The 26,149-nt window shown below is 36.2% G+C and overlaps 4 protein-coding genes across 4 annotated transcripts; 1 reads left to right on the forward strand and 3 right to left on the reverse strand.

Annotated features, from left to right (window-relative positions):
* The first annotated feature begins 849 nt into the window (after positions 1 to 849).
* Positions 850 to 3,982, forward strand: LOC21399939 (RNA-binding protein CP33, chloroplastic). Its single transcript, XM_010108683.2, has 4 exons — positions 850 to 1,373; positions 2,074 to 2,175; positions 3,143 to 3,451; positions 3,569 to 3,982. The coding sequence occupies exons 1-4, from the start codon at positions 939 to 941 to the stop codon at positions 3,698 to 3,700; spliced, it is 978 nt and encodes a 325-aa protein (XP_010106985.1). The 5' UTR covers positions 850 to 938; the 3' UTR covers positions 3,701 to 3,982.
* An 80-nt stretch (positions 3,983 to 4,062) lies between these two features.
* On the reverse strand, positions 4,063 to 7,985 carry LOC21399940 (putative deoxyribonuclease TATDN1). The gene is made up of 12 exons (XM_010108684.2): positions 7,757 to 7,985; positions 7,638 to 7,658; positions 7,442 to 7,542; positions 7,246 to 7,303; positions 7,093 to 7,136; positions 6,047 to 6,127; positions 5,828 to 5,898; positions 5,600 to 5,710; positions 5,365 to 5,447; positions 5,020 to 5,236; positions 4,586 to 4,669; positions 4,063 to 4,337 (listed from the first exon to the last, which is right to left on the reverse strand). The coding sequence occupies exons 1-12, from the start codon at positions 7,779 to 7,781 to the stop codon at positions 4,271 to 4,273; spliced, it is 963 nt and encodes a 320-aa protein (XP_010106986.2). The 5' UTR covers positions 7,782 to 7,985; the 3' UTR covers positions 4,063 to 4,270.
* Positions 7,986 to 10,488: 2,503 nt separating this feature from the next.
* Positions 10,489 to 12,458, reverse strand: LOC21399941 (syntaxin-121). Its single transcript, XM_010108685.2, has 2 exons — positions 11,529 to 12,458; positions 10,489 to 10,974 (listed from the first exon to the last, which is right to left on the reverse strand). Exons 1-2 carry the CDS (start codon positions 12,091 to 12,093, stop codon positions 10,544 to 10,546), a joined length of 996 nt encoding a protein of 331 aa, XP_010106987.1. The 5' UTR covers positions 12,094 to 12,458; the 3' UTR covers positions 10,489 to 10,543.
* Positions 12,459 to 14,885: 2,427 nt separating this feature from the next.
* LOC112093693 lies at positions 14,886 to 15,647 on the reverse strand. The gene has a single exon (XM_024172645.1). The coding sequence runs from the start codon at positions 15,645 to 15,647 to the stop codon at positions 14,886 to 14,888; it is 762 nt and encodes a 253-aa protein (XP_024028413.1).
* Between the last annotated feature and the right edge of the window lie 10,502 nt (positions 15,648 to 26,149).

Consider the following 26,149-nt stretch of genomic DNA (forward strand, 5'->3'; position numbering starts at 1 on the left):
AATTTTAGGCTGCCAGCCCGACAGGCCAAAAGAAAACTTCAGACCAGGCTAGCCCGATTCTAAAAGTGAGAAAGTCGGCCCAGTTAGGCCCTAAGCCTAAAAAAATTTAAAGTCGGCTCGGAATGTTATAAGCTATTTTTAAAAAATCTTTAAATTATGATGTTTGGGCCGGCCCAGCCCGACCCTAAAAGAAAGAGTCTGCCTAGTCCGACTCTAAGCCCAAAAAATTTAGAGTCGGATTAGGTCGGGCCCAGGCCAACAATAGTGAATCTCAGACCGATTCATTTAACCCAGCCCAAACTTATAACTTTACGACACATTCGTTATGTCACCTAAGGTCCAAAACGACATATCCTTTGTCGCGTAGAGTATATTATCGTTCAGTTCAATAAACGACTTGTAATTTTTTAAGAGGGGAACGACATGTAAGTGGAAAACGCCAATATTAGTCGTCACTCGTCTTGCAGTGGCAGTTTAGAACCGTTCAACGTAATAACAACAATGTCGTTTCGTGGTTTGACTTACATTTTGATGTCGTCGTATGTTGTCGTTCAACCAAATAAACGACAATTATCTTATCATCTCTGTTTTATCGTTTAACCTTACCACATAAGTGTCGTTGAGCAGGAATTCTTTTTATGAGCATATACAATTCTAAATAATTAGATGTTTGTTAAATTCTTCCTTTTTAATTCAAATAATTACAATATATAAGTGACATTTAAAAGTGTGCTTTTTTTTTTTCCTTATTGTATCTACTACAAAATTAAAAATAAATAATAAATAATAAAAATTTCTTATAAAAGCGAAAGCAAACAAACCTTATCCACGTTATAATTCTCAAGCTATTGGACATTGGTCTAGTACATCTTGTATCGTCCCAACGACCTTACCTTCCAAAAACTCTTCTTCTCCTCGCTCTCTTCCAAGTTCCATCCATGGCCGCCATGGCCGCCACTTCTCCTTCTTCTCTCTGCAACAAAATCTTCATCCCCACTCGTTTCTCATATTCCAAGAATTTTCCTCTCAAACCCCTCACTCTCAAGCCCACCACCCAATTCCCAAACTTCTCTTCTCTCTCTCTCCTCTCTTCTTCTCTCTCCCGTTTCCGACTCTCTTCGGCCTCATTCGACGCCGCTGAGCTCGGAGACGAAGGAACGAACTCCGAGGAAGAAAACCCAGAAGCAGAATCGCCTGAAAATGGACAAGAAGAAGAAAAAGAAGAAGAAGAAGAAGTGGAAGAGACAAAGGCGTTATCTGCAGGGTCTAATGGTGAAGGTGGAAGGCTGTATGTGGGGAATTTGCCCTATTCCATGGATTCTTCACAATTGGCCCAGGTTTTTGGCGAGGCCGGGACTGTCTTTTCTGTTGAGGTTTGACGTTTCTTTGTTTTTTTTTTTTTTCTCCTTTTAATCCTTACACTTGGCCGATTTAATTTTTAATTGTGATTTGATGTGAGAATTTTTTATTAAAATAAAAAAATTAAATATGACTTCGAACTCGAACGGTGAAATCACCGGCCTTTAACAGGTTTGGTCTCTTATTCATATTAAAGACAGATTTTTAAAATTTAACAGAAATATCGGGTAAAAGTTCAAATTTTTTCTAAAAAAAGCAGTAATACTTGTGTTCACTTGTGTTATGTGTATCTAATTTGTAAGTGTTTCCGTAAACAATTCAACTTTTGTGTTACTATATATGCTTTTTCTTTTTTTCATGTCTCTTAAATAGTTTCATGCCACGTTAATTAAATAACAATGTTAATTCTAGATAAAATATCATGTCACATTAAAAGGTAATGTCAGTTAAAATAATGTCCAAATTTTAAGTTAACACGATTGGTTACCTTTGCTACTTTTTAATGTTAATTTTATAGTAAAAACTAAAGCTATTAAAAATATCAAGGATTAATTGGTAAAAAAGAAAAGTTCACTAACCAAACGTTAACAATGCTTGTAATTTAGAGACTGACAACATTAACAACCCTGCTTAATACATTTGGTTTTTTCAAGAAGGTGTTTGTGAATTGTTGTATTTTTGAGTGAATTGTTGTATTTTTGAGTTTTGTTTTAGGTTATATATGATAGAGTTACGGATAGAAGCAGAGGATTTGGGTTTGTTACGATGGGAAGCGTTGAGGAAGCTCAAGAGGCTATTCGACTGTTTGATGGCTCTGTAAGTACCAAATCTTATTAGTATTGCACTTGGGTTTCAGTTTTATTTTCACTTTTAGCTTAAAACAAGATTCTCTATGTATTTCTTTATGTTTTTAGTGCTTGGGTCGTGAAATTATGTGAGAAAAAACACTATAACATAAAAAAGTTGAATTTAAATTTTTGTGAGAGAAAACGCTATAGTAGAAAGTTTAAGTTGTTATTTAAATTGTGAAATGAACGGGGTCATGCATGCATTTTGCTCTTTTGGGTTCTTTTTCTGCTACCATAATTTGATAGACGCAAGCTAGAGATCCTTAGTTCGCGCTGATAATTTAGTCCTATTGCCATGCATACATTGGTGAGGTCCAAGTTTTTAATGAGTTCTTGTTATTAAGATCTATGAAAACAAAAAGGTAATAGCTTTAAGGAATGCTTATCGCGACTTGGTAACTACATCACTAGAATCTACCTTCCCAATGGTGGTTGTTGGCGATAAAAAGTAAAAATTTCTCATAACTACAAAAACATTTGTTTCCTCGTGTCCAAATTACAAAAGCGACTCAAAGATTGTCTACCAAACTTTAAATACAATGATACTAAAACCACAGGGTTAATCTTTTTTTTTCCCCCTCAAATCGGGGGTGAATCTCATTTTGCTTCCTCACATTACCGGTCCACGCAAGTCCTTCCGTCAAGAATCTGTTAAAAAAAAAGGATGGACGATGACATGTGACACTATTTTAAATTCCCACAAAGTGTCACATGACTATTGCATGTCATTTGTTGCATCCACTATTTAATGGATTCTTGACAAAACGACTTTAATGAGAAATTTTATAAATCAAGACCAATTATGGGACTGAATATCAAGGATCAAAATGAGATTCACTCTTAACTTTAGGGACCAAAAATGGGAATAAGCCTGAAGAATATTAACGTGGATTAATACCAGTGATGTTCTTATTAGCGGTTACATTGGTTGACAGCAAGTCGGAGGGAGAACTGTTAAGGTAAACTTCCCTCAAGTGCCAAGAGGAGGAGAAAGGGAAGTACTAGGGCCAAAGATTCGGAACATGAACAAGGGCTATGTAGACAGCCCTCACAAGATATATGCAGGAAACCTTGGTTGGGGCCTTACTTCGCAGGATCTCAGAGATGCTTTTGCTGATCAGCCTGGCGTGTTGAGTGCCAAGGTCATTTACGAGAGGGACACTGGAAGATCTCGAGGGTTCGGATTCGTCTCCTTTGAAACCGCTGAAGCTTCACAGTCTGCCTTAGATGCCATGAATGGAGTTGTGAGCAAAAACTTGGCGTTTGAATATGCAAAGTTTTTTATTTTCTTTTTATTTTAATCTTCTGTCTATAAATTCTTTTCGTTAACTGGTGCTTTTTGTGCTTGTGCGGAAAAACAGGAGGTACAAGGACGGCCGCTGAGATTAAACATGGCCACCGAAAGAGCTCCTCCAGCTTCCCCTCGGACACCACCGGAAGTCGTAACAGAAGGTGTGGATAGTGGTGAATTGCTTGCCGGTATTAGCACATGATGGAAATATGATTGGAGTTGCGTTTTCTTTATGTGTCCATCAAAAAAAGGATATGCACGTGTAATCTTTCCCACAGGGTTGACTCCATGTAATCTTTTCTCTACCACAATTCACAAATTGGAATGAGCAGTTTAAGAGGGTACAAATAAATGCTTATTTTAATTTGTTGTTTCCTCGTTTCCTGTAAGATTTTGACGGTATGTGTTATTGTACATAAGAGCAAAATGCCACTCTTACCCAATTCAAGAACAGGCTAAAACCATGAATGACAATTTCTTTGCATTTTGATAGCTTGCATAATGGCTCTGGTTTTCTTCTGGATCTTTCACTCTCAAAACAAGAGTTCAATTTGCGTCAAAACATGAGACAGAGAATTATTGGTATCTTTAACAATTGAACTTGTAATATTGAGAGTTCTCAATTTCCAAAATTACAAAAATAGAGTCAGTTGGTAAATGAAGTACAAAAATGTGCGACTCAACACAATGCGTCCTCAACAAAAACAAGGGGGGAGAGGAGTATTTTGGGAAAATGGGTAATTGAATATTTCAGACTGTTGGACCTAGTTTACTAAGGACCATGGCCACTGGAAAGAAGGGCATCTGCTGCAGAATCAAGATCCTGAGGGAAGAAAACCCTGCACAACAACATAATTACATGAAGCAAAGTTCGGGTCGTCAAAAAATGATATGAACAGAAACACTATGGTCATAACTGATAAAGATTCTACAATAGATAACATAAGATTTGATTTCGTGGTAAAATATATACTGCTAAACCTAGTAAGGACGAGGCTTCGAGTGATTTTAGACTGCTGCTGAGGACTATTCTCTGCCTCTGGCATGTTAGTTTTAATGAAATCTGGAAAAGTTCTGATAGAAATACCTGCAAGTATTGTGGTATATTGTCCTGCTCAGCTGCTCTATGTCACTGATACCTTTACAACCAGCCACAACTTCAAGAACTTGCCTGAAAGCCGTAGCCATATTATGTAAAGAAGTAATATTGAAATTACAAATAAAATGATAACGTCTCAAAGGATTATGCCAACAAGCACCTGTTAAGGGTATAAATAGTTGTCATGCAGTACATCCCAAGATTAAGCGAGATTTATTGTCAAATGTAAGCATATCGAGAGATAAATAAGCAACAGATCAAATAATGAAAGCTGTAACAGGAAAGATAAGACATTGGGCAAGAACATCAACAAAAATGTAAAATCTTAACCGTGAACGGATTTTTATAAACAGATGTTCTATCCTAGAATTCTCATTTCCAAATGAAAGGATCTGCGCTGAGCACAAAGAATCTCCACTCACCAAACTAAACAAGGTTCATTACGGCCTTTAACAATGCTTTCTTGATCATACTTTTCCTTCTTTTTAGAGGGCCATACAGACTTAACAAACTTAATCCCGGCATGAGTATTCTTAATTTCACAATACGGAGAATCTGTCTCAATCATCATTCTCTCTATAGGAATGTCCCTCACAACATCAAGATTCTCGCTTGTCTTCAAAGAGCAACCATTTACACCTGCTTCGTCCAAAATGGGATAGAAAGAAAAGTGAAATATTCATCTGGGACCTTAAGCACATTACAGATAGTGATTTCTAATTAGAGGTATAATTAAATAACAAATAAGAGACTCCTAAAAAATGTACCTATATACATATTCTTAAAGGAAAGAAGTTTGTCACTGTCTTCTGCAGTATCAGTAAATGAATGGGTCACCCCAGCAGTGAACCTACAGAAAAACAAAGAAAGAAAAAATAAAATAAAATTATACTAAGAGTTATAGAGATATTTGAAATATTTACTCATAAAATTATCAAGAGAGACACGCATCTAACATATTTAGACTTCAATTCTATAATTTGTTGTTTCCACCAAGCTCACCTGTCCTTGTTTCTCTCGACGATTTCACAGAAATCATAAGCGGCTGCACGCATATGTAGAAACATGGGCAGCTTTGTAGCATATGCTAATTCAAACTGCTTCTCAAAGTACCTAGTTTTCACATGCAGGCATTAAGATCTCTGTGTCACATGATTAAACAATATGTAGAATTCATTTATCTGAATGGAAAACATATAATTTGTTCTTATGGACGGTGAATAAACGTACTTCTTTTGAATCTCTGCAGGGCAAAAGTGAAGCCTATCATAGTCCAATCCACATTCACCGATTGCAACCACCTTATGGACGCATTCAAGGAAAACATAAAACGCACATAAATCGAATCATCATATCCATATCTCAAAAATTCCCTCCACAAGCCAAATTACTAAAAATCCCAAAAGAGTATGATCATTCTTCCTTGGTGGTCAAAGTGATAATCCATACCTTCCCTTTCTCTATTCCCTCTTGTGCTAACGACAAAAGAGCTTGAAAATGCTTCTCCGGATCCCCACTCTCTTCAAATTCCTAGGGGAAAAAAAAAATCAAAAGAAGGCATGAATACACGCAACGCTAACTAAACCCACATTGGATGTAGTATATACATTGAAACATTACCAGAAATTAAGAAATTGTTTCTTTTTTCTTAAAACAAAGGTTTTTGGCACTGTTCCCCAAACTATTCACATTGTGACAGTTTTTTCCTTTTTTTTTGGTCCAACTAGTGCATGAAGATTTTTTTTTTTTTTTTTTTCCCACAGGTGTTTGAAGTTTTTTTTTTTTTTTTTTTCCCACAGGTGTTTGAAGTTTTTTTTTTTTTTTTTTTCCCACAGGTGTTTGAAGTTTTTTTTTTTTTTTTTTTCCCACAGGTGTTTGAAGTTTTTTTTTTTTTTTTTTTCCCACAGGTGTTTGAAGTTTTTTTTTTTTTTTTTTTCCCACAGGTGTTTGAAGTTTTTTTTTTTTTTTTTTTGCAACTTTTGGTTGAAAATTTTTTTTTTTTTTTTTTTTTTTTTTTTTTTTTTTTTACAGCCATAGAATCGACAACAACGTTTCTATGTTTAATGGGAGTAACCATGTGTCCATTGGCGATATAGCTTAAAATTTTCCGGAAACAATTACATAAAAGTGCAAAATGTTCGCTTCAATACCTTCAGAACCCTTTGAACATTTTGCACCTCATGTGATTGGTTTTTTGTAAAATTTTAACCCTTAAAAATTACAACATTTTGCACTTCATGTGATTATTTTTGTAGAATTTCAAGTTATCAAGTGAAACTACTTCCATTGAATTTCATAATTCTATGATCAATTTCAGGGCTAAAAGCTAAAACTATACGTCTATCACAAATATTATATTCACTGACAAATTGGCCAAAAAAATAGAGACCAATCTGTTCTTCTTAAAAAGTTCGAGCCTTTAGGCAAAAATAGCACCAAAAATCCCAAAAAAAAATTAATAAATAAAGGAAACTATAATTCCAGGGACGGAAAACCTTGCATCTTGTGGGATGCACACCAACCGTGCAAAAAAGCCTTCCTGCAACAAAATTCCCAATTGAAAAAAAAATCTCATTTCAGCTTCACAAAACCGATTCTATACACAATTCAATCAGAATAATTGGAATAAAGAGAGGGGGGAGGAGAACCATCAGTTTCAGCTATGGCGAGAGCCTCCTTTGATTCTTCGAGTGACCCACCAGTAACCTGCATCCACAAACCTAAAACCTCATCCGAGAGCTAAACTAAACTCTAGCTCTAATCAAATAAATCAAATCCTAATTAATCAATTCTTATACTCAATTAGAAGGAAAATTATGTATATGTATATATATGATGAAATACAATAATGCGATCAACGCCGGCGCTCCAAGCCCTGCTCAGAACGATGGCGATGTCGGACACGTGGCAATGCTTCCCGTGGTAAATCCCTTTGAACATCCCATCTGTTTGCGCGAAATTTTGCAGTGAGAGAGAGAGAAAAGAGGAAGATTTTGTTGAAAGTGAAATGGAGGACGAAGTGTTCGATGAAATGCCTGACCTGTGAAGTTCACTGCTATGTCTGTTTTCAGATAGAGAGAGAGAGAGAGAGAGATATATGTCAGTTTCAGCGTGAGAAGGAATTAACGTTGAAAAGATTATGAGTTTCGTCTTTCTTACCAATCATGCGAATTGTTGTCCCCATGTTCGAGCTGAGAGAGAGAGAGACAGAGAGAAGAGAGAATGTAGAGTGACTGAGAATGAGAACTCTGCAATCTACCAAGTTTTGCTGGGAAACGATTGTCGTTTGTTCCAACAAGAAAGGGATGAAATGACATCCAGAGCAATATCTACATGGGCCCCAGCCCAATACCCATCCGCCCGTGTAACACTTCCTTGACCTTTGTCGTTTGCCTCTGTTACGAGCAGCAATTATCTCACTCTCTGTATTGTTTTTTTCTTTAGAAATTACAGTGAATAACTTGTTTTTAAACTTCCTTAGCCAAAAAAAAAAAAAAAACATTGTTTTTAAACTTGTTTGAAGTAAATAAGATGTTTTAAAATACTCAAAGTAAAATAGCATATGTACTAAAATATAATTTATTTATCACTAAAATAAATTTTATTTTACTTCAAAAAGATTAAATTTATTTTTAATATATATCACTAAAATAAATTTTCTTTTTAATATATTTATGAGATACTTACTTTAAATATTTTAAGACATGCTATTTACTTTCAAAATATTTTAAAAGTCTATTTCTCACTCTTATGATGTGATTTTAATATGATCCAACAGTTAAAAATTAACACTACTAATAAACTAGACTTACAAGAGAAACTTTCCTATTTTATTATTACTTTGCCCTTTTTCTTCTCCACTAACTCTAGCTTATAGTTGCAAGAAAAAAAAAAGATTTTATGGTGTATCAAAAGAAGATTTTTATAATTTGTTTGGTTATTTAATGTAGGTCTTTTAAATTATCTCATCAGATGACATCCAACTCAATTTTAAGCTGTTGAATGCCATTTGATTCTGAATTTAAATTTGAAGTAAACTTGAAATATGAAAATATCCAGAACACAACTTCCCTAATATTTTTCTTTTTTTTTATTTTTACCTCAAATTAATGTAGGATTTAGTGCCTGTTTGGTTTGAGGGTTCTCATGAGGTTTGAACCCAAAAAGAAATCCAAACCCTTGTTTGGTTGTATATTAGTTTTGGGTTTTGGGTTCACTTCAACCCAAAATTAAAGGTTTTATGAAACTTTACCCCTCTCCTCCCTTCACCCTCTCCCCCCAAAGTTGTTTGTTTTAGCCCAAAACACTGTTCACAAAACTAAGTCAAAAGTTCATACCAACTATTTTCACTCACATTTTTAAAAACCCATAGTTTTAATGATATAATCAAATATTAGTTCAAATTTTATTCCATGTTTAGACTTTACACTACTAAACGCAAGTTCAAACTACGGAAAACTCACATATATGTTCAAACCCAAAAGTTCAAAATCACACAATTCAAATATGCGTAGTGAACGGGCCTTAGTCTTAGACCAAAGCTTGGTATGCAATGAAATGAAGTTATATGATAGGGTTAATCCTATTAATGGTTCCTAAATTTTACCCACAATCCCATTTTTGTCCCTAACTTTTAAAATATCCAACAATTGGTCTTTAGGTTTTACTCTGTTTCAATTTTGGTCCTTCTATTAGTTAAGTGTTAATATTTGACGAAATCTTCAGAAATTTGGGACTAAAATTAGAAACATATAAAGTTTAAGGACTAACATAGTACAAAAAACAAAAATTAATTTATAGAGACAGTCCCTAAGGGCCCGTTTATTTCATGTACTCAAAGTCAAATCATTAATTCTGTTATAGTGTTTTCACCTCACAAAAATTTGAATTTTAAATGTTAGAATCAAGAATTATGGTTTGAATATACCTTTAAAACAGACCTTAAATTTTTATTGTTTGAATTTTGGTCTTTAATTTACACATATTCCATCAAATATTTAACTCATAGTTAATGGAAAGACTGAAAACATAGTAAAACCTCAAAGACCACTTGTGGGACGCTTTAAAAGTCACGGACCAAAGTGAGATTGAGGATAAACCTCCTAGACTATTTGTAGGATTAACCTATATGATATTATAACATTCTTTTTCCAGATAAAATCATTTGAATATCATGTATTATAGCAAAATATGCTCTTAGTACTGTGTTTTTCATAATATTAAAATGGTACATTGACTATTTTTAAAAACATCTTCTTGGTACTCTGAAACTAATTTTTAGTACATATAACTAAACTATCATTCTTATTAATTAAATAGAAATAAGTATTTTAAAAAATATATATGAAAATATTGTACAACATTATAATATTTAAAAGAAAACAATGAAATAAAAAATAAATAAATAATTTCATGATTTTTTTTTTAGATTTGATAGTTTTTGTTTAATTAAATAAAATGATACTATGGTCATTTTACATCTCAAAATTTAATTTTAAAGTACTAAGAATATATTTTTAAAAACGTCGAGATACCATTTTAATATTATCAAATACATAAAATATTAAAAGTACGTTTTACTATAACACATGATACTAAAATAATTTTATCTATTCTTTCAATTGAACTTGGAAACCATTTTTCTAACAAGTTGATAAGGACCCCAAAAACAATACAAAAAACAAGCACCGAGAAGAAACTGAAACACAACAAAAATAATGTTGAAAATCAATCAAATTCCCTCAAAGAAAAATGAGTATACAAGGAACGAGTCAATATCGACTACACAAGTAACCACCAGCGTAATAATGAGATAAAAACCGAGCCAAACAAAACTCTAATAAATAATTACAAAAAGAAAAAGAAAGTGGAAAATAATTCAAGCAAAAAAGAAAAAAAGAATAAGCAGGCTAAGGAACAATAATTAATTATTTATTTACTTAATAATTACGGTGGAGGGGGTTCACTTTGAGCAGTCATGTTCCCGGAATTCCCAGAACTCCCAGAATTTCCACTTCCGCCCCAATCCCACGGCTTCAAGCTGAGAATGACGACCAAGGCGATGATCAGCAACAAGATGATGGCGTAGCAGGTCCACTTGCGGGTGTTCTTCTGGTACGCGCGGGCACCCTGGAGCCGATCTGCGCCTGACCTGACGAACGAATTGGCCCTCGCCACGTGGCTCTCGATGTCGTCGAGCTGCTCTCCCTGCGCCTCGACCAGAACCGCCATGTCCAGGAACACCTGGTGAAGCTCCTTGAGATTCTTCTCCATCTCCTTCACCGCGTCGTGCCGCTCTTGAATCTCCTTTATCGTGTCAAGAACTCTCCCTCTTCCTTGCTCTTGGATCGCCTTCTGCAAGAACGTCTCGCTCTCTCCTGATCGATCGAAACCAAAAGCAACGATTCAACAAAATTTCTTGAAATTGGATAAATTTTGAGCTTTGTTCATGAGATTTCTGGAAACGGAGGAAATTTTCCTTGAAATTCGATAATTTTGAGATCTATGAGTTCAAACCAGTGGAAATTTTCCTTGAATTTTGATAAATTTCGAGCTCTATGAGGAATTGATTCCTCGAACGAGAGGAAAATTTTTTAGTTTCGATGAACTTTGAGCTGTATGAGGAATCCGTTCCTCAAACCAGAATAAATTTCCTTGAGTTTTCGAGGAAATTTGAGCTCTATGATTAATCGATTCCTCAAATTAGAAGAAAACTTGCTTAAATTTTCAATAAAATTTGAGGAAAATTTCCTTGAACATTGATAAATATTGAGCTCTATGAGTAATCTTAGAGGTGAATTTTCTTGAATTTCGATAAATTTTGAGCTCTGTAAATGAGATTTCTCGAACCAGAGGAAATTTTTCATAAACGTAGGATGATTTTAAACTCCGATCCAGATGAAAACTTATTAGTCTTGTTGTTGTTCGTTACCTGTGGAGATGAGGAGGTCGATGGTTTTCTCGTCGGGATTCTCGCCGGTGACGGTGAAGTACCGCCGCTGGACGGTGTCTCTGTATTCCGACGAGATCTGTTGGCGGAGAGAGTTGAAGCTCTCCATGGAGTCCTTGAGCTTCTTCCTGAGGCCGTTGACGACGGAGGTGCGAGTCCGGTCGGAGGAGGACCCTGGTCCGCAGCCAGGCAAGCTCCGGTTGGCGGCGTTGGAGCGGTCGAGAGCCTCGAGGCGGACCTTGATCAGCTTCGCCTTCTTCAGCGCGAGGCTGACGTCGGCGTCCATGCGCGATCGGAGATCCTTGATCGCTTTGGCGTTGTGGAGAGTCTTGCTCTGCTGGTGAGACGCGTTGAGATTCTCGTGGAGCCTCTCCAGTTCCTTGAGCTCGTCCTTGACCGACTCCACATCTTCAAAAAACTTGTCGAGGTTGACTCCTCCGGTGGCAACCGCCGCCGAGGAGGCGGAGGACATCTCGATCACGTGGTGGTCCGGCGAGGCGTCCTCGTTCCGGAACCTGGAGAACGAGCGGGAGAACAAGTCGTTCATGGCGGAAATTCGAAGAAGAAGAAAACGAAGGAAAACACCAGAATCGATTAATTCGACGGTTGGATCGAGAGAGAATAATTGAATGAGAAATTAATGGAGATTGGAGAGTTGTTGGGGGGTTTTGATGAGGAGAGAAGGAGAGAAGCAGAGACAGAGAGAGAGAGAGAGGGAAAGTGGTGTTTGGGAGATAAGAAAATTTGTAGCGGTCAAGACCGGTAACAGAGACGGGGTCGTCGTTAACTAGTCAAAGGATATTGGTGAGGTAGGAAGAGAGGTGGCTGTGGATTTTATTGATCGGCACTTTCCGGGAAAGTGAATGAAAGGGTGGGAAAGAAAAAACACACGAATACGAGTGAAAAATGCTTAAATAGAAAGTTCCCTCCATGTTGACTGGGCGTACGCGGGGAAGAGAAGAACTAGGGGTTTTTTCATCTCTCTCTATTTTCTTTTTAAGTTTTAAATGGGAAGAATTTTGTTATAAGATACCAAAAAAAAAAAAAAAAAAATTTCTATTAATAAAATACTATTTTGATTTTTTTTTTAACTACAATTTAAATTTTTTTTAACCGAACTTTCACTCCAAAAAATTTTCAATTTTCTATTTAAATATTTTAATTCGCTATAGACATTATTTTATCATATTGTCTTCTACTTTTCTTCTTGATAGGTTATTCATATCATTATTCTTCTCCAAATGATAGATTGTTATCGAGGGAAAAGGAAATCCTTTGAAAAATTAGTTCGTGAATAGTTAAATGGGAGACTTTTGATTTTCGGAGTTATCTGCTTACATATTTTCGCAATTTGTTATTTGCATTCATTAATTGCGGCCATTTGGTAACATTGATTAAGAAAACACAAACACAGGTGAAAGGCATATTGTTTTTTTTTTTCAAATTTTCCCTGTCAAATCAAAGGGATGGACATAAAAAAAAAAAGAATCAGTGTTTATTAGGAGTCGGTTCTTTGTAAGAATCAGGAATTCCTCTTCCAACTTGTCCCGGAATGGGCGTCATGGCAAATAACAAGACGAAAACAAAAGGAGAAATTTGTCCCATAGTAACAAATGGAGCCTCCACAGGTTGACATCCGATCCAACCTAGTAGTAAGCAATCCGCCAAAAGTTGATATCAAGCTCTTTTCCTTTTATCACGGTAATCACCTAGCCGAGCCTGTGTTACTAAAAGATAGTTCAAGTAGTAATGGCGGTCTCCTGTCTGTGGTAGTCAAGCATGTCTGTGGCTTGACGGAAGTTGATCGGATCATCTTCCATCACTCCAATATCTACCTCATGTTCTTGGAGAAATACAATGTAGTCATCTGGCACCGCACTTCTCCTTTCTCTAGTGGACCTCCTTAATGGCATAGGTTCTTGAGGTGGTAGAGTTTGTTCTTCTGGAACAACGTCTTGTATGGGAGGTTCTCTGACATTGTCTTGATTTGTTGTGTCTTGAACAAGGTCAGAAATGAGATCCTGATCAATGTCAATAGCACATGTGGGAATATCAACATATTCCTCTTCGAAGACAAAGTCCCTAACTGTATCTCCCCCGGTAAACTCGACATCCTCAAAGAACCGGGCATTTCCCGACTCAAAAATCGACTTAGTCATGGGATCATAAAACTTGTACCCCCTCGATCTTTCAGAGTATCCAATAAAATAGCAACTCACCGTCCTTGAGTCCAGTTTCTTTTCATTAGGCCTATAAGGCTTTGTCTCAGCTGGACATCCCCAAACATGCAAATGCTTTAAACTGGGCTTCTTGCCCGTCCAAAGCTCGTAAGGGGTTTTGGCAGTCGTTTTAGTTGGAATCTTGTTAAGGATATATGCTGCAGTCTTAAGCGCTTCTCCCCAGAGTGATTCTGGTAAGGTTGAATGACAAATCATACTCCTCACCATGTCCTTAAGCATCCTATTTCGTCTTTCAGCAACACCATTCATAGTGGGTGAACCCGGCATAGTGTATTGTGGGACGATACTGCATTCCTCTAGGAACTTAGCAAACGACCCTGGACGTTATTCACCTGAACCGTCATATATACCATAGTATTCACCACCACGGTCAGATCTGACACTTTTGATTCTTTTGCTGAGTTGGTTCTCAACTTTAGCCTTATAATTTTTTAACACATCCAGTGACTGTGACTTTTCATGAATGAGATATATGTAGCCATATCTAGAAAAATCGTCTATGAACGTTATAAAATATTGTTGACCATTCCAAGCAACCATAGGGAATGGCCCACAAATGTCCGTATGTATAAGTTCTAAGACGTCCAAAGTCCTGTTGGTTTCAAATCTCCTTTTATTGGTTTGTTTCTCTTTTATACAGTTAACACAAACATCAAAATCTGTAAAATCTAAGGGGTCTAGAATTTTGTCTGACACAAGTCTCTCTATTCTCCGTCTGGAGATATGACCTAATCTTTTGTGCCATAACGCAGGCGAATTCTCACTGGTTAATTTTCTCTTTATACCTCGTGTACTTAATTGCAGGGATTCATTAAATGAAGCAATTGTATCAATTAAATAAAGATTATCATAACCTGACAAAGAACCAGAACCAATAAATTTTGAATCATGAAACAAATTAAATTTTTCATTCCTAAATGAACAAGAATAACCAGATTTGTCCAAATCAGAAATAGAAATCAAATTCCGTCTAAAAGACAGTACAAGAAATGTCTCATCAAGATCCAAATAAAATCCAGTTTTTAATAATAATCTAAATTTTCCTATTACTTCAATTTGAACCTTTTTGCCATCGCCCACATAGATTTATCTTTCACCATCACTTGGCTTTCGGCAACTCAAGCAACCCTGTATAGACACACTGATGCACCAGAATCTTAGCACGCCATGCGTGATAGTTGGTGTAATGCTTCTTCATATGCCCTTCAACTCCACAGAAGTAACAACCTGTACCTTCCGGTTCAACAGGTTTCTTTTGTTGTTTCTTCTGAGGTGTTGTATATGCAGCTTCCTTCTTCCTTTTCTTTCCCTTGGCCTTGTCCTTAGAGGTTGAGGCCAGGTGAGCACTTTCTGCCTTATCTTGCTTCAGCCTTTCCTTTTCCTGAACACAGTGTGATATGAGCTCATTCAAAGACCAAGTCTCTTTCTGACAGTTGTAGCTCACCTTAAATTGGTTAAACTGTGCCGGAAGGGCTATCAAAACCAGATGCACCAGCAAGTCCTTAGAGAGTTCAAGCTTAAGTGCTTTCAACTTTGAAGCAAGATGAGACATCTCTAGGATGTACTCCTTGATATTGCCTTTGCCCCTATACCTCATTGAAATTAGACTTGTCAAGAGCGTACCTATTTTAGCTTTTTCGTTCTTGACAAACCTTTTTTCAATGTCCGCAAGGAACTCTTTAGCCGTAGTAATCTTATCAGACATTGTGCCCCTGAATGCTTCCGGAATGGCTTTCTTCATGATCATCATACATATGCGATTTGATTTCTCCCACCTTTCCATATCCCTCTTTTCATCAGAGGTACTCTTATCCGTAAGAGGTGGAGGAGAATCAACCCTTAACGCAAGGTCGAGATCCATGACTCCGAGAAATATTAACAGGTTCTCTTGTCATGACTTAAAGTTAGAGCCATTCAGCATAGGAATAGAGTTGATGTTGGCAATAATATTAGCAGGAGTCATAGCTAAACAGAGAACAACAAACAAACAAACAAAACAAGCTCACATAAGTCCCAAAACAAAAATTAAATTAAAATAAAGGTAAACCCCATCTCAAGCTACCGGGCACTCCATTAACATTTCATCTTTGGACAAAATGTTAACTTGTACGTGATATCTTGGTGTAGTAATCAATCACTGATAATAAGAACACGCCAAACAATAAATCTTCCTTTGGGCCGATTTATTGTTCACATGTAAAACTGAATAATTATCACGCGTTTATTACCATAGGTGCACATGTAATTCTGTTAAATATTGACCTTCCTTTGGGCCGATCAATATTCACATAAGTTATATATACACAACTGTTTATATTCCAAAACAAATTAATTTCCACAAGAGAGGTCACTTTGGTAACATGTTGCTTCAATTAATTCATCTCAAAATATATAAAATCATACCAATATCTGAATTTAAAATTGCACAAAAAAAATTAAAATTAAGAAAAAAAAAAATTTGGTCAAAGTCAACGGTCAACATTGACCGGTCAAAGTCAATGGTCAAATGTTGACCGGGTCAGGCTGGACCAGGTCGGGTAAACCCAACCCGGATCCTAAACCAGCCTTGCCCTTTATACCGCAGGGTTATTTGTGGTAACCCTTTCCTTTGTGGGTCACATTCTATTCTTAAAGGCGCGGGGCCCTTTTCCTTTTTTTTTTTTTTATATATGGCTGCAGGCTTACTTAAGCCACTAGCCCAATTTGGGCCCGTGGTTCCCATAATGGCCAGAAGGCCTATTCCTTTTTTTTTAATAATAAAACTGCAGGCTTGGCCTGCAGCCAAGCTTTAAGTCATGGGGCCATGCACTGCAACCCTAGGGGTCACGACAATTGCAACCCAGACCTTCCAGGCAGCCAAACAGCCGCCATATTCCTGTCCTACTCCGGTGCGACCCGACGGCCACAACCGAAAGTCGCCAACTCCGACGACGGCAAAGGTTGCCGCCGGCTCAACACTTAATTCCTTAAACCATGATCTTCAATATATGTATATACACGAACCCAAACTATAAACAATTCACCGAATCCACTGTATATATATAAATTTATATTTGTTCCTGAGGTTATTAACAGAAATCCATAATACATATGAATTTTTATATATATTCCAAAATTCATTTGACCAAAAATCTCTTATGGCCGAAAACAACAATCTAAAACAAAAATAATTCGTAATCTCAATGATTCAACATGAAAAGGCTTTGACACCACTTGTTAGAAATTAATGATTTAGTGAAAACCATCACCCAAAAGCCAAGAACATTCATGTTAGATCATCAAGAATTAATAAATCTGTAAGCGGAAGCGTACCTAAATCCATATTGCTTGATTTCTCTCTAGAGTCGTATAATTTGTCTTCCAAATCAATACGTTTTCCTAGAGAACCCTTTAACTTTCTCTCTGTACTCTTTCTGATGATGGGATGTCAGAATGAATGAAATGATACATGTGATCTGGGGACCATAACTGACATATATTGATAACTTCCCTGTTATCTTTTGGTATTTCTATTTTAGCCCATCATAAAAATAGAAATTACCCTTAAGTCTCTACACATTAAAGGCCCACACCCTATTAGATACAATAAAGTCCAAAATACCTAAACCTTAATAGATCACTTTTAATTAGGCTTAACCTTATATGACAGCCCGCAACACATAATTATTCACATATAAGCCTAACGTTGGATTAAGGATCCAACATATATGACTAATAAGTTATTCATTCCACATCCCTTCGTTTCATATATTCTAAAGTTTTAAACCTTAAACTTGAAGCTTCTTTTCTTCTTGATGGAAAATATTGAAGTTCCGTATTCTTTTATCCGCCCAATTTCCCTCAAAACCATGAAAGATCCGGTAGTCGCCATAACGGCATAACCGGAATAACCTAAGACAAAAAGAGCATTGAGCATTGGCTATCTACCTCCAAGAACACCACTTGCCCCGTCACCAAACAGCCCTTGCCATTATCAAACTCCGATGATCACTTGATCCCAAATCACGTTCTCCGTCGTCTGAACGAGGCTTGGTGCTCGGGGAATTTGTCGAATGGCGTCGACAGGATTACGACGCCGAAGCTGCCATTGGACAAAACTCAAATCCTTAAGCTTCTCAAAGACTTACGGGGTGATCATCATCAGCTAAAAGCCATCAAACGGTTGAAAACTCTCGCTGCGGAGAGCGATAGAAATGAGAAGTTCATGGTCGAAACAGGTGTTCCAAAGGCCGTTTTCTCGTTCGTTGTTAAATATTGTTTTATGAGGAACCAAACAAAAGGGCTTTTATAGGCTTTGAGCATACTTCAGAACATAATTCTGATCAATAACAACGTAAATTTTTCTTCGATATTAACAGACCAAAATCTTATCAAGAACGAACGTATTTTGGATGCCCTAACGTGGGGCACCAACTTCGAGAATCAAAATCAAGTCAAAATCCATGCAGTTTTGGTCCTGAATATTGGATTTTTCCCTTTAACTTCGGTAACCAACAGAAGATTTTGCACCGAATGTGGTCCATATTCTTCCATCAATTAGAAACATGCTTAACCACCTTCAGAATCACGACCCCTTGATGTCCACGTCTGGTGCACGTCCAAGAAACACTCTATAATGTGCAAAGTGTACACAATTTTAGTCTCCTAAGCCTATAGTCTCTTTCAGTTATCAAAATACACCATCAAACAGAGATTGAGTAAGATTTAGAAGAACCTTAACCGAATTTCTCCTTTACTGACCGAGAACATCAATGGCGGGAAGTGCTCTTCATTCTGTTTCTTTTAATTCCGCATTTGATCTAATTGCTATTTAGGATTATTAAGACCATGTTTAGATCATTAAGAAATTTCAACATTTGGTATCAGAGCCTTAGTTTGCCTCTGCCTTGTTTTTTCTTTTCTTCGTTCTATCAAAATACCGTAAGAAGAAAATTTTAGAGATTATGATTTAGACGTTTATGATGAAAACTGAGATGAGGAATCATTAGGAAATCAAATTTCTATCAATTCTGTGTTTTAAACATAAATTTTGGTCGTCAGAATCGAGAGAAAAAAGGTGTTTCATTTTGGGTTGAAACTGGGTCGAAAACGACCCAGCTGGAGGTTGAAGACGATTCAACAGTGCAAAAAATAAAAAAATGACATCTCATTTCGCCTTTTGGCTTATAAAACTACATGTCATTTTCTGTTGAAGACATGCACATGCAACTGCCAAAACGACATGTCATTTTCATTTGGCTAGGAAAACGACACTTCGTTTTTAGTTAAAGAAAATCAGAAACAACAGGAAGAAACTACATGTCGTTTTGCCTTTTGGCTTATAAAACGACATGTCATTTTCTCTCAAAGACATGGGCAAGCCACTGCCAAAACGACATGTCATTTTCATTTGGCTAGGAAAATGACACGTCATTTTTAGTTAAAGAAAGGCGTAAGCATTAAGAAGAAACTACATGTCGTTTTGCCTTTTGATTTATAAAACGACATGTCATTTTGAATGAAGAAAAACTGCTCTCATTTTAGAAAAATGACGTGTCATTTTTCATTGAGAACATTGGAAAACTTATCATTTCTTATGGACTTTTGCCACATATCACCAAACGACTTGCCATTTGATGAAGGTAAAAAAAATCAGAAATTAAGTATATAGGGGTATTTTGTAGATGTTTGCCCATTTTATGATTTTTATGAAATTTTCATGAATTAGGTATCTAAATGAAAGGTTCATTGATTTTAATGGCTTTTAATGAATTTAATTTTGGATAATTATGTGCTTACATTATTTATTTCATGTATAATTTATTATTTTAATTATACATGCAATATTAGGTTGAATAATATTGGTACATTAATATTCAAATATTTTAGGTTAATATTGCATATAGTTTCATGTAGTTAAATATGAACCTTTATTATGATTTATTAATGTTAATTAGTCCATATAATTTTAATTAATTAGAGACTAGCCACAACATCTTTAATTATTTAAAATTATATATTAAATATTTCAGGATTACATTATGACATTAGTTGCAATTAATCATATGTAATATAATAGATTTTATCCCACAGGAATTTTTATTATATTTGTATGATTAATTAGGATAGAATATCAAATTAAATTTCTTAATTTACAAACAGGTATTAGGAAATAAAGCATAATTTGATAGTTTTATCATAAGGTTATAGATGGATATAATTGGATTAGAACTTTGGCCCACAGACAAGTTTTACGTCTCTAGATTCATAGAACATGATTTACATTGGTAGAACATGATATAAGTTATAAGTCTCAAATTTTAATTATAAGCATGTATGTTTTATTTTTATGCAGTCTTGCAACCTACGAATTTCTCTGATATGAAATTTGACATTCCTAAACTGAGGGGTGATAACTATAGGTTTGGAAGGAGATAGTTCTTCTTCATTTGGGGTGGATGGACATTGATTATGCCATAAAGAAAGATGAACCAATCATTACTCCGACCAGCACTCCAGAAGAAATTGCTCTTTATGAATGTTAGGAGCGATCCAATCACCTTAGTGTGATGTTCATAAAGACCAAGATCTCTGCTGGTATTCGTGGTTCCGTCGATCAGCATGACAAAGTCAAAGCATTTCATGAACAATTTGAGTGTTCAGATAAGGCACTTGCTAGCACCCTAATTATGAAGTTTTCATCCCTGAAGCTCACTACTGTGAAAAGTGTGTGTGGGCACATCATGCAGATGAGGGACATTGCGGCTTAATTGAAGACACTTGAGGTTGAAATGTCTAACTCTTTCCTTGTGCACTATATTCTGAATACTCTCCCACATCAATATGGACCCTTCAAGATATCCTACAACACACGTAAGGATAAATGGTCAATCAATGAACTTCTGACCATGTGTGTTCAGGAGAAGGGTAGACTGTCAATGGAAATAAGAGAGAGTGCATTGATGGCAATAGAAGGAAAAGATCATAACCAAGCTAAAAGAAAGGGAAAGGTAAAATACTGTCCCAAGGTGGAATTAAGAAGGAATCCAAGTGCTTTTTCTACAAGAAAAAATGGCATATGAAGCAGGGTTGCACTAAATTCTAGAAATGGCTTGAGAAGAAAGGTAAACCAATCTCATTTTTCTATTATGATTATAATATGGTTGATGTTATTTATAACACATGGTGGATTGATTCTGGTTCTACAATCCATATTTCGAATACCTTGCATGGTATACGAAACCTAAGGAAGCCAGTGGAAAGTGAGCAGTGCATTTATTCAGGGAACAAGAAGCGCTCACATGTGGAGGTTGTTGGAACATGCAGTTTAGTTTTAAGTAGTGGTTTTATTTTGAATTTAGAAAAGACATTTTATATTCCAAGTTTCTCTAGGAATTTGATTTCAGTTTCAACACTTGTACCTTTGGGTTATTCCTTTCATTTTTATGAGACATCTTTCAATTTGTTTTATAAATCTAATCTTGTTGGAAATGGTACATTATCTTATGGTCTTTTCTTTATTAACTTGCAAAATGATATCACTTATAATGCTATGCATGTTGACACTGGCACTAAAAGATGTGGTATAAATGAGGATTCCTCTATGTTATGGCACCAGAGACTAGGGCATATCTCCATTGAAAGGATTAAGAGATTAGTGAATGATGGAATACTTAGTACTCTTGATTTTACTGATTTCAAAACTTATGTGGACTGCATTAAGGGAAAGCAAACCAACAAGTCCAAGAAAGGTGCAAAAAGGAGTACAAACATATTAGAGATCATACATACAGATATTTGTAGTCCAGACATGGACTCACATGGTACAAAATACTTCATCTCATTCATAGATGATTACTCACGATACATGTATCTCTACTTGCATCATAACAAAAACGAAGCATTAGATGCCTTTCCGGTCTTTAAGGCTAAAGTGGAGAAACAATGTGGAAAGCAAATTAAAATCATGAGACCAGATAGATGTGGAGAATACTATGGCAGATACACTAAGAATGGACAAGCACCTAGTCCATTTGTGAAGTTTCTTCAAGAGAATGAGATAGTTGCCCAATACACTATGCCTGGTTTTTCAGACCAGGATGGTGTGGCCGAAAGAAGAAACTTAACCTTAATGGACATGATACGGAGTATGCGCAGCAACTCTTAGCTTTCTGAATTCTTGTGGATAGAAGCTCTTATAACGGCAACATATGTATTGAACCGAGTTCCAACCAACGTTGTTCCAAGGACGCCTTTTGAGTTATTTAAGGGTTGGAAACTGAGTTTACGGCATGTGCGCGTTTGGAGATGCCCGTCTGAAGTAAAAGTTTGTAACCAATATGAAAAGAAGATGGACCCAAGGACCATTAATGGGTATTTTATCGGATACACTGAAAGGTTTAAAGGATACAAATTCTACTATCCATCTCACAACACTAGGATTGTGGAATCAAGAAATGCAAAGTTTCTTGAGAATAACTTAATTAGTGGGATTGGTCGATTTCAGGACATTGTTTCTGAGAGGAATCATATTGATACTCAACCTTTCATTTCAAGTGACAGATTGATTATCATTCACAACACCTCTCAAGTTCAAACAGGTGTTCGACAACCAATTGTTGAAGTTCCATAAACTACTGATAACAATCCAGTAGATCAAGATGTTCAAGAATTGCCAAAAATTATTGAACAACCGGTTGGACAACATGATCCTTAGGAAAATGTTGATACAACTTTATGGAGATCTATTAGAGTAAGGAAGTTAGCGATACGTAGTGATTATGTTGTGTATCTACAAGAGTCTGAAGACAACATTGGAGCCGAAAATGATCCTAAAATGTTTTCACAAGCCATGAGTTGCAAACAATCAAATTTTTGGTATGATGCCATGAAAGATGAGATGACTTCTATGACAACTAATGGAGTCTGGGATCTTATTAAGTTTCCTGATGGTGTCAAAGCCATAGGATGTAAATGGGTCTATAAGACGAAGAAAGACTCATTGGGCAACATTGAAAGATATAAAGCAAGACTCGTTGATAAGGGATTCACTCAAAAGGAAAGAATTGACTACAAGGAGACCTTTTCTCCTGTATCTAAGAAAGATTCTCTTCGTATCATTCTAGCATTAGTTGCACATTTTTGACTTAGAGTTGCAACAAATGGATGTAAAAACAGTCTTTCTCAATGGAGAACTAGAAGAAGAGGTTTACGTGAAACAACCAGAAGGATTCTCTTCTAGTCGTTGTGCGCATTTGGTGTGCAAGCTCAGGAAATCCATATATGGATTGAAACAAGCCTCCCGTCAATGGTATTTAAAGTTTCATGATGTTATCTCTACATTTGGTTTTGTGGAGAACATTATAGATCAATGTATATACCAAAAGGTCAATGGGAGCAAGATTTGTTTCCTTATTCTGTATGTGGATGACATTTTACTTGTAACCAATGATAAGGGTTTTGCTATATGAAGTCAAATAATTTCTCTCTGAAAACTTTAGCATGAACGATATGAGTGACGCGTCGTATGTCATTGGCAGTAAAATACATAGAGACAGATTTTGATGTACTCTGGATTTGTCTTAAGAGACCTATATCAATAAGGTTTTAGAGAGATTTCAGATGAATGATTGTTCACCTAGTATAGCTCCCATTGTTAAGGGAGACAAGGTCAATTTGAACCAGTGCCCAAAGAATGATCTTGAACAGAAATAAATGAAAAACATTCCTTAAGCTTCTCATATTGTTAAAAGCATGATGTATGCTTAAGTTTGCACAAGACCTGACATTGCATTTGTTGTTGGGATGTTAGGGAGATATCAAATTAATCCAGGTGTGGACCACTGTAGAGCTGCAAAGAAGGTATTGAGGTACCTTAAGGGGACTAAAGACTACATGCTTATGTATAGACAAACCAAAAACTTGGAGGTGATTGGCTACTCTGATTCAAACTACATTGGCTACATTAATTTGCTAAAATCAACTTCAGGATATGTTTTTATGCTAGCCGGTGGAGCTGTATCTTGGAGAAGCGCAAAGCAAACATTCATTGCTACTTCCACTATGGAGGTTGAGTTTGTATCTTGTTTTGAGGCAACCTCGCATGATGTATGGATGAAAAGTTTCATTTCTGGCCTTAGGATTATGGATTCGATTTCTAGGCCATTGAGGATATATTGTGACAATTCAACTGTTGTTTTTATGGCTAAAAATAATAAAAGTGGTAGTCGAAGCAAGCACATCGACATTTAGTATCTAACCATAAAAGAACGTATTAGGGATAAGACAGTGGTTATTGAACACATTAGCACTGAATTGATGATTGTTGATCCTTTGACTGAAGGCATGCCACCATTGAAATTTAAGGATCATGTAGATAGAATGGGACTTGGTTCCTTTGTGTGATTTTCGTTGTAAGAACGGATGTTATTTTTAATGAAACTCTACTTGTGATGTTTTATCATATGTGATTTTACTTGTGTACACATTAGGGGTGTAAATCGGCCGGGTAGGGTAGGGCTGAGCCGAAAAATTGAGCTTACCCGACCAGTGCAGGTTGAGAAAATTTTAGGCCGCGACACTCTCTTAAGTCTACAAACCCTCAACCTTTCGGGTGATCTCGGGTAGGATCGGGTTACTCGGGTTGGTGAAAACCAATTTTAATTTATGACTTCATCAATTTTAATCTAAGAGGCTCTTATATGCAAATAAATGATAAAATACTATTGTAGTAAATGAGCAATAAATGATATATGCAAATACTATTGTTGTAAATAATTACGCAACAAAATTGCGGCATAATAAATATAAAGACTAATAACTCATAGTTAAGGGTGTAATTCAGCCGGGTTGGTTCGGGTTGGGTTGAAAAATTTAGCCGAGCCGCACTGTGCAGGTTTAGAAAACTTTAGGCCACAACACCCTCATAAGCCTACAAACTCGTAACCTGTCGGGTGACCTCGGGTTACTCGAGTTACTCGGGTGAAAGGCTTGGTGGACTCTAATGGGCTGTGGTGATATTGGATTTGTATGGCTGGTATTGTAGTTGAAAAACTCCATTATTGAGCCATCTTTCTGGCCGAAAATACTTTGCATCTTCTCCCCAAATGTAAGTATGGCCGAACCTTTCCAATTATCACAATATGCATAAAATAAGAGTGATCTCAAAGACCACATGATCACTTTTTAGTCAATTAACCTGTGCTTGTTACAGAAGAAATTATTATCAAACATAACATGTCTTTCCTTCAAGAGGTGGTCTAAATGCAAGGTGATCAATTAAAACACTCACTTTGAAATCAAACACTTCCAATATAAATAAAGAATGTCCTAATTCAACAACTATGGCATACAAGCATTTTTTACACAAACCGTGAATCCAAAACATAAATAAGTTAACAGTTTAAAAGCATAAAGTCCATAAACTTATGAAAGTAAGAATTTGAAGTGTTGGACATTGTTTTACCTACTTTGAACATGTTCGGCTGGGTAGGGTTACCTCGGGTTCATGTAACCCCACCCCGCGCCCCTACCCGCGCAATGCGGGTTAGGCATAATTAAAATCAAAAATTAAATAAAAAATTGGAAACCCGTGATTTTTGAGTAGGCTCGGCTCGGCTCGGCCGGGTTCGTCAGGTTCGGGGTGATTTCTTACAGCCCTAGTACACATTCATTTATTTGTTGAGAAATATCATTAATGTTTAGACCTAGAATAAACATAAGGTTTATTCATTAAGTTATACATGCTATTATTGAGAAATATTATGCATTGTAATATATGGGCTATTATTGAGAAAATATTATGCAGTAGAGGACCTATCACCATGATTCATGTATTTTATTTCTTACTGTGGTGAATGATGGAATATATAGACCAAGTGGGAGAATGTTGGATTTTTTTCCCTTTAACTTCGGTAACCAAAGCGAAGATTTTGCACAAATCAATTTGGTCCACATTCTTCCATCAATTAGAAACGTGCTTAACCACGTTCAGAATCACAACCCCTTGGATGCCTACGTCTGGTGCACGTCCAAGAAACACTTTGTGATGGGTAGAGTGTATAAAGGGGATAGTGCATGCACGGTTTTGGTCCCCTAAGCCTACAGTCTCTTTCAGTTGCCAAAATACACCATCAAATAGAAATTGAGTGAGGTTTAGAATAACCTTAATCAAATTTCTCCTTTACTGACTGAGAACATCACTGGCGGGAGGTGCTCTTCGATATGTTTCTTTTAATTCAACATTTGATCGAATTGCTATTTAGGATTGTTAAGAGCATGTTTAGATCACTAAGAAATTCCAACACTAAAATTGATCATCGAAAAAGGTAACCTAACGAGGTTGCGAGACTAAAACTCGAACTCTTAAACAAGATTATGGGAATT

This window comes from Morus notabilis, unplaced genomic scaffold (genome assembly GCF_000414095.1).
Source record: "Morus notabilis unplaced genomic scaffold, ASM41409v2 Scaffold758, whole genome shotgun sequence".
NCBI lineage: Eukaryota > Viridiplantae > Streptophyta > Magnoliopsida > Rosales > Moraceae > Morus > Morus notabilis.

Coding starts and splice junctions, on each gene's coding strand:
- LOC21399939 (XM_010108683.2), top strand. CDS start 939: ATGGCCGCCATGGCCGCCACTTCTCCTTCTTCTCTCTGCAACAAAATC. Junction 1,374..2,073: donor GGACTGTCTTTTCTGTTGAG/GTTTGACGTTTC, acceptor GTTTTGTTTTAG/GTTATATATGATAGAGTTAC. Junction 3,452..3,568: donor TAGATGCCATGAATGGAGTT/GTGAGCAAAAAC, acceptor GCGGAAAAACAG/GAGGTACAAGGACGGCCGCT.
- LOC112093693 (XM_024172645.1), bottom strand. CDS start 15,647: ATGGATCTCGACCTTGCGTTAAGGGTTGATTCTCCTCCACCTCTTACG.
- LOC21399940 (XM_010108684.2), bottom strand. CDS start 7,781: ATGGGGACAACAATTCGCATGATTG. Junction 4,670..5,019: donor AATGAACCTTGTTTAGTTTG/GTGAGTGGAGAT, acceptor TACGGCTTTCAG/GCAAGTTCTTGAAGTTGTGG. Junction 4,338..4,585: donor ATATACCACAATACTTGCAG/GTATTTCTATCA, acceptor GTTGTTGTGCAG/GGTTTTCTTCCCTCAGGATC.
- LOC21399941 (XM_010108685.2), bottom strand. CDS start 12,093: ATGAACGACTTGTTCTCCCGCTCGTTCTCCAGGTTCCGGAACGAGGAC. Junction 10,975..11,528: donor CGACCTCCTCATCTCCACAG/GTAACGAACAAC, acceptor TCGATCGATCAG/GAGAGAGCGAGACGTTCTTG.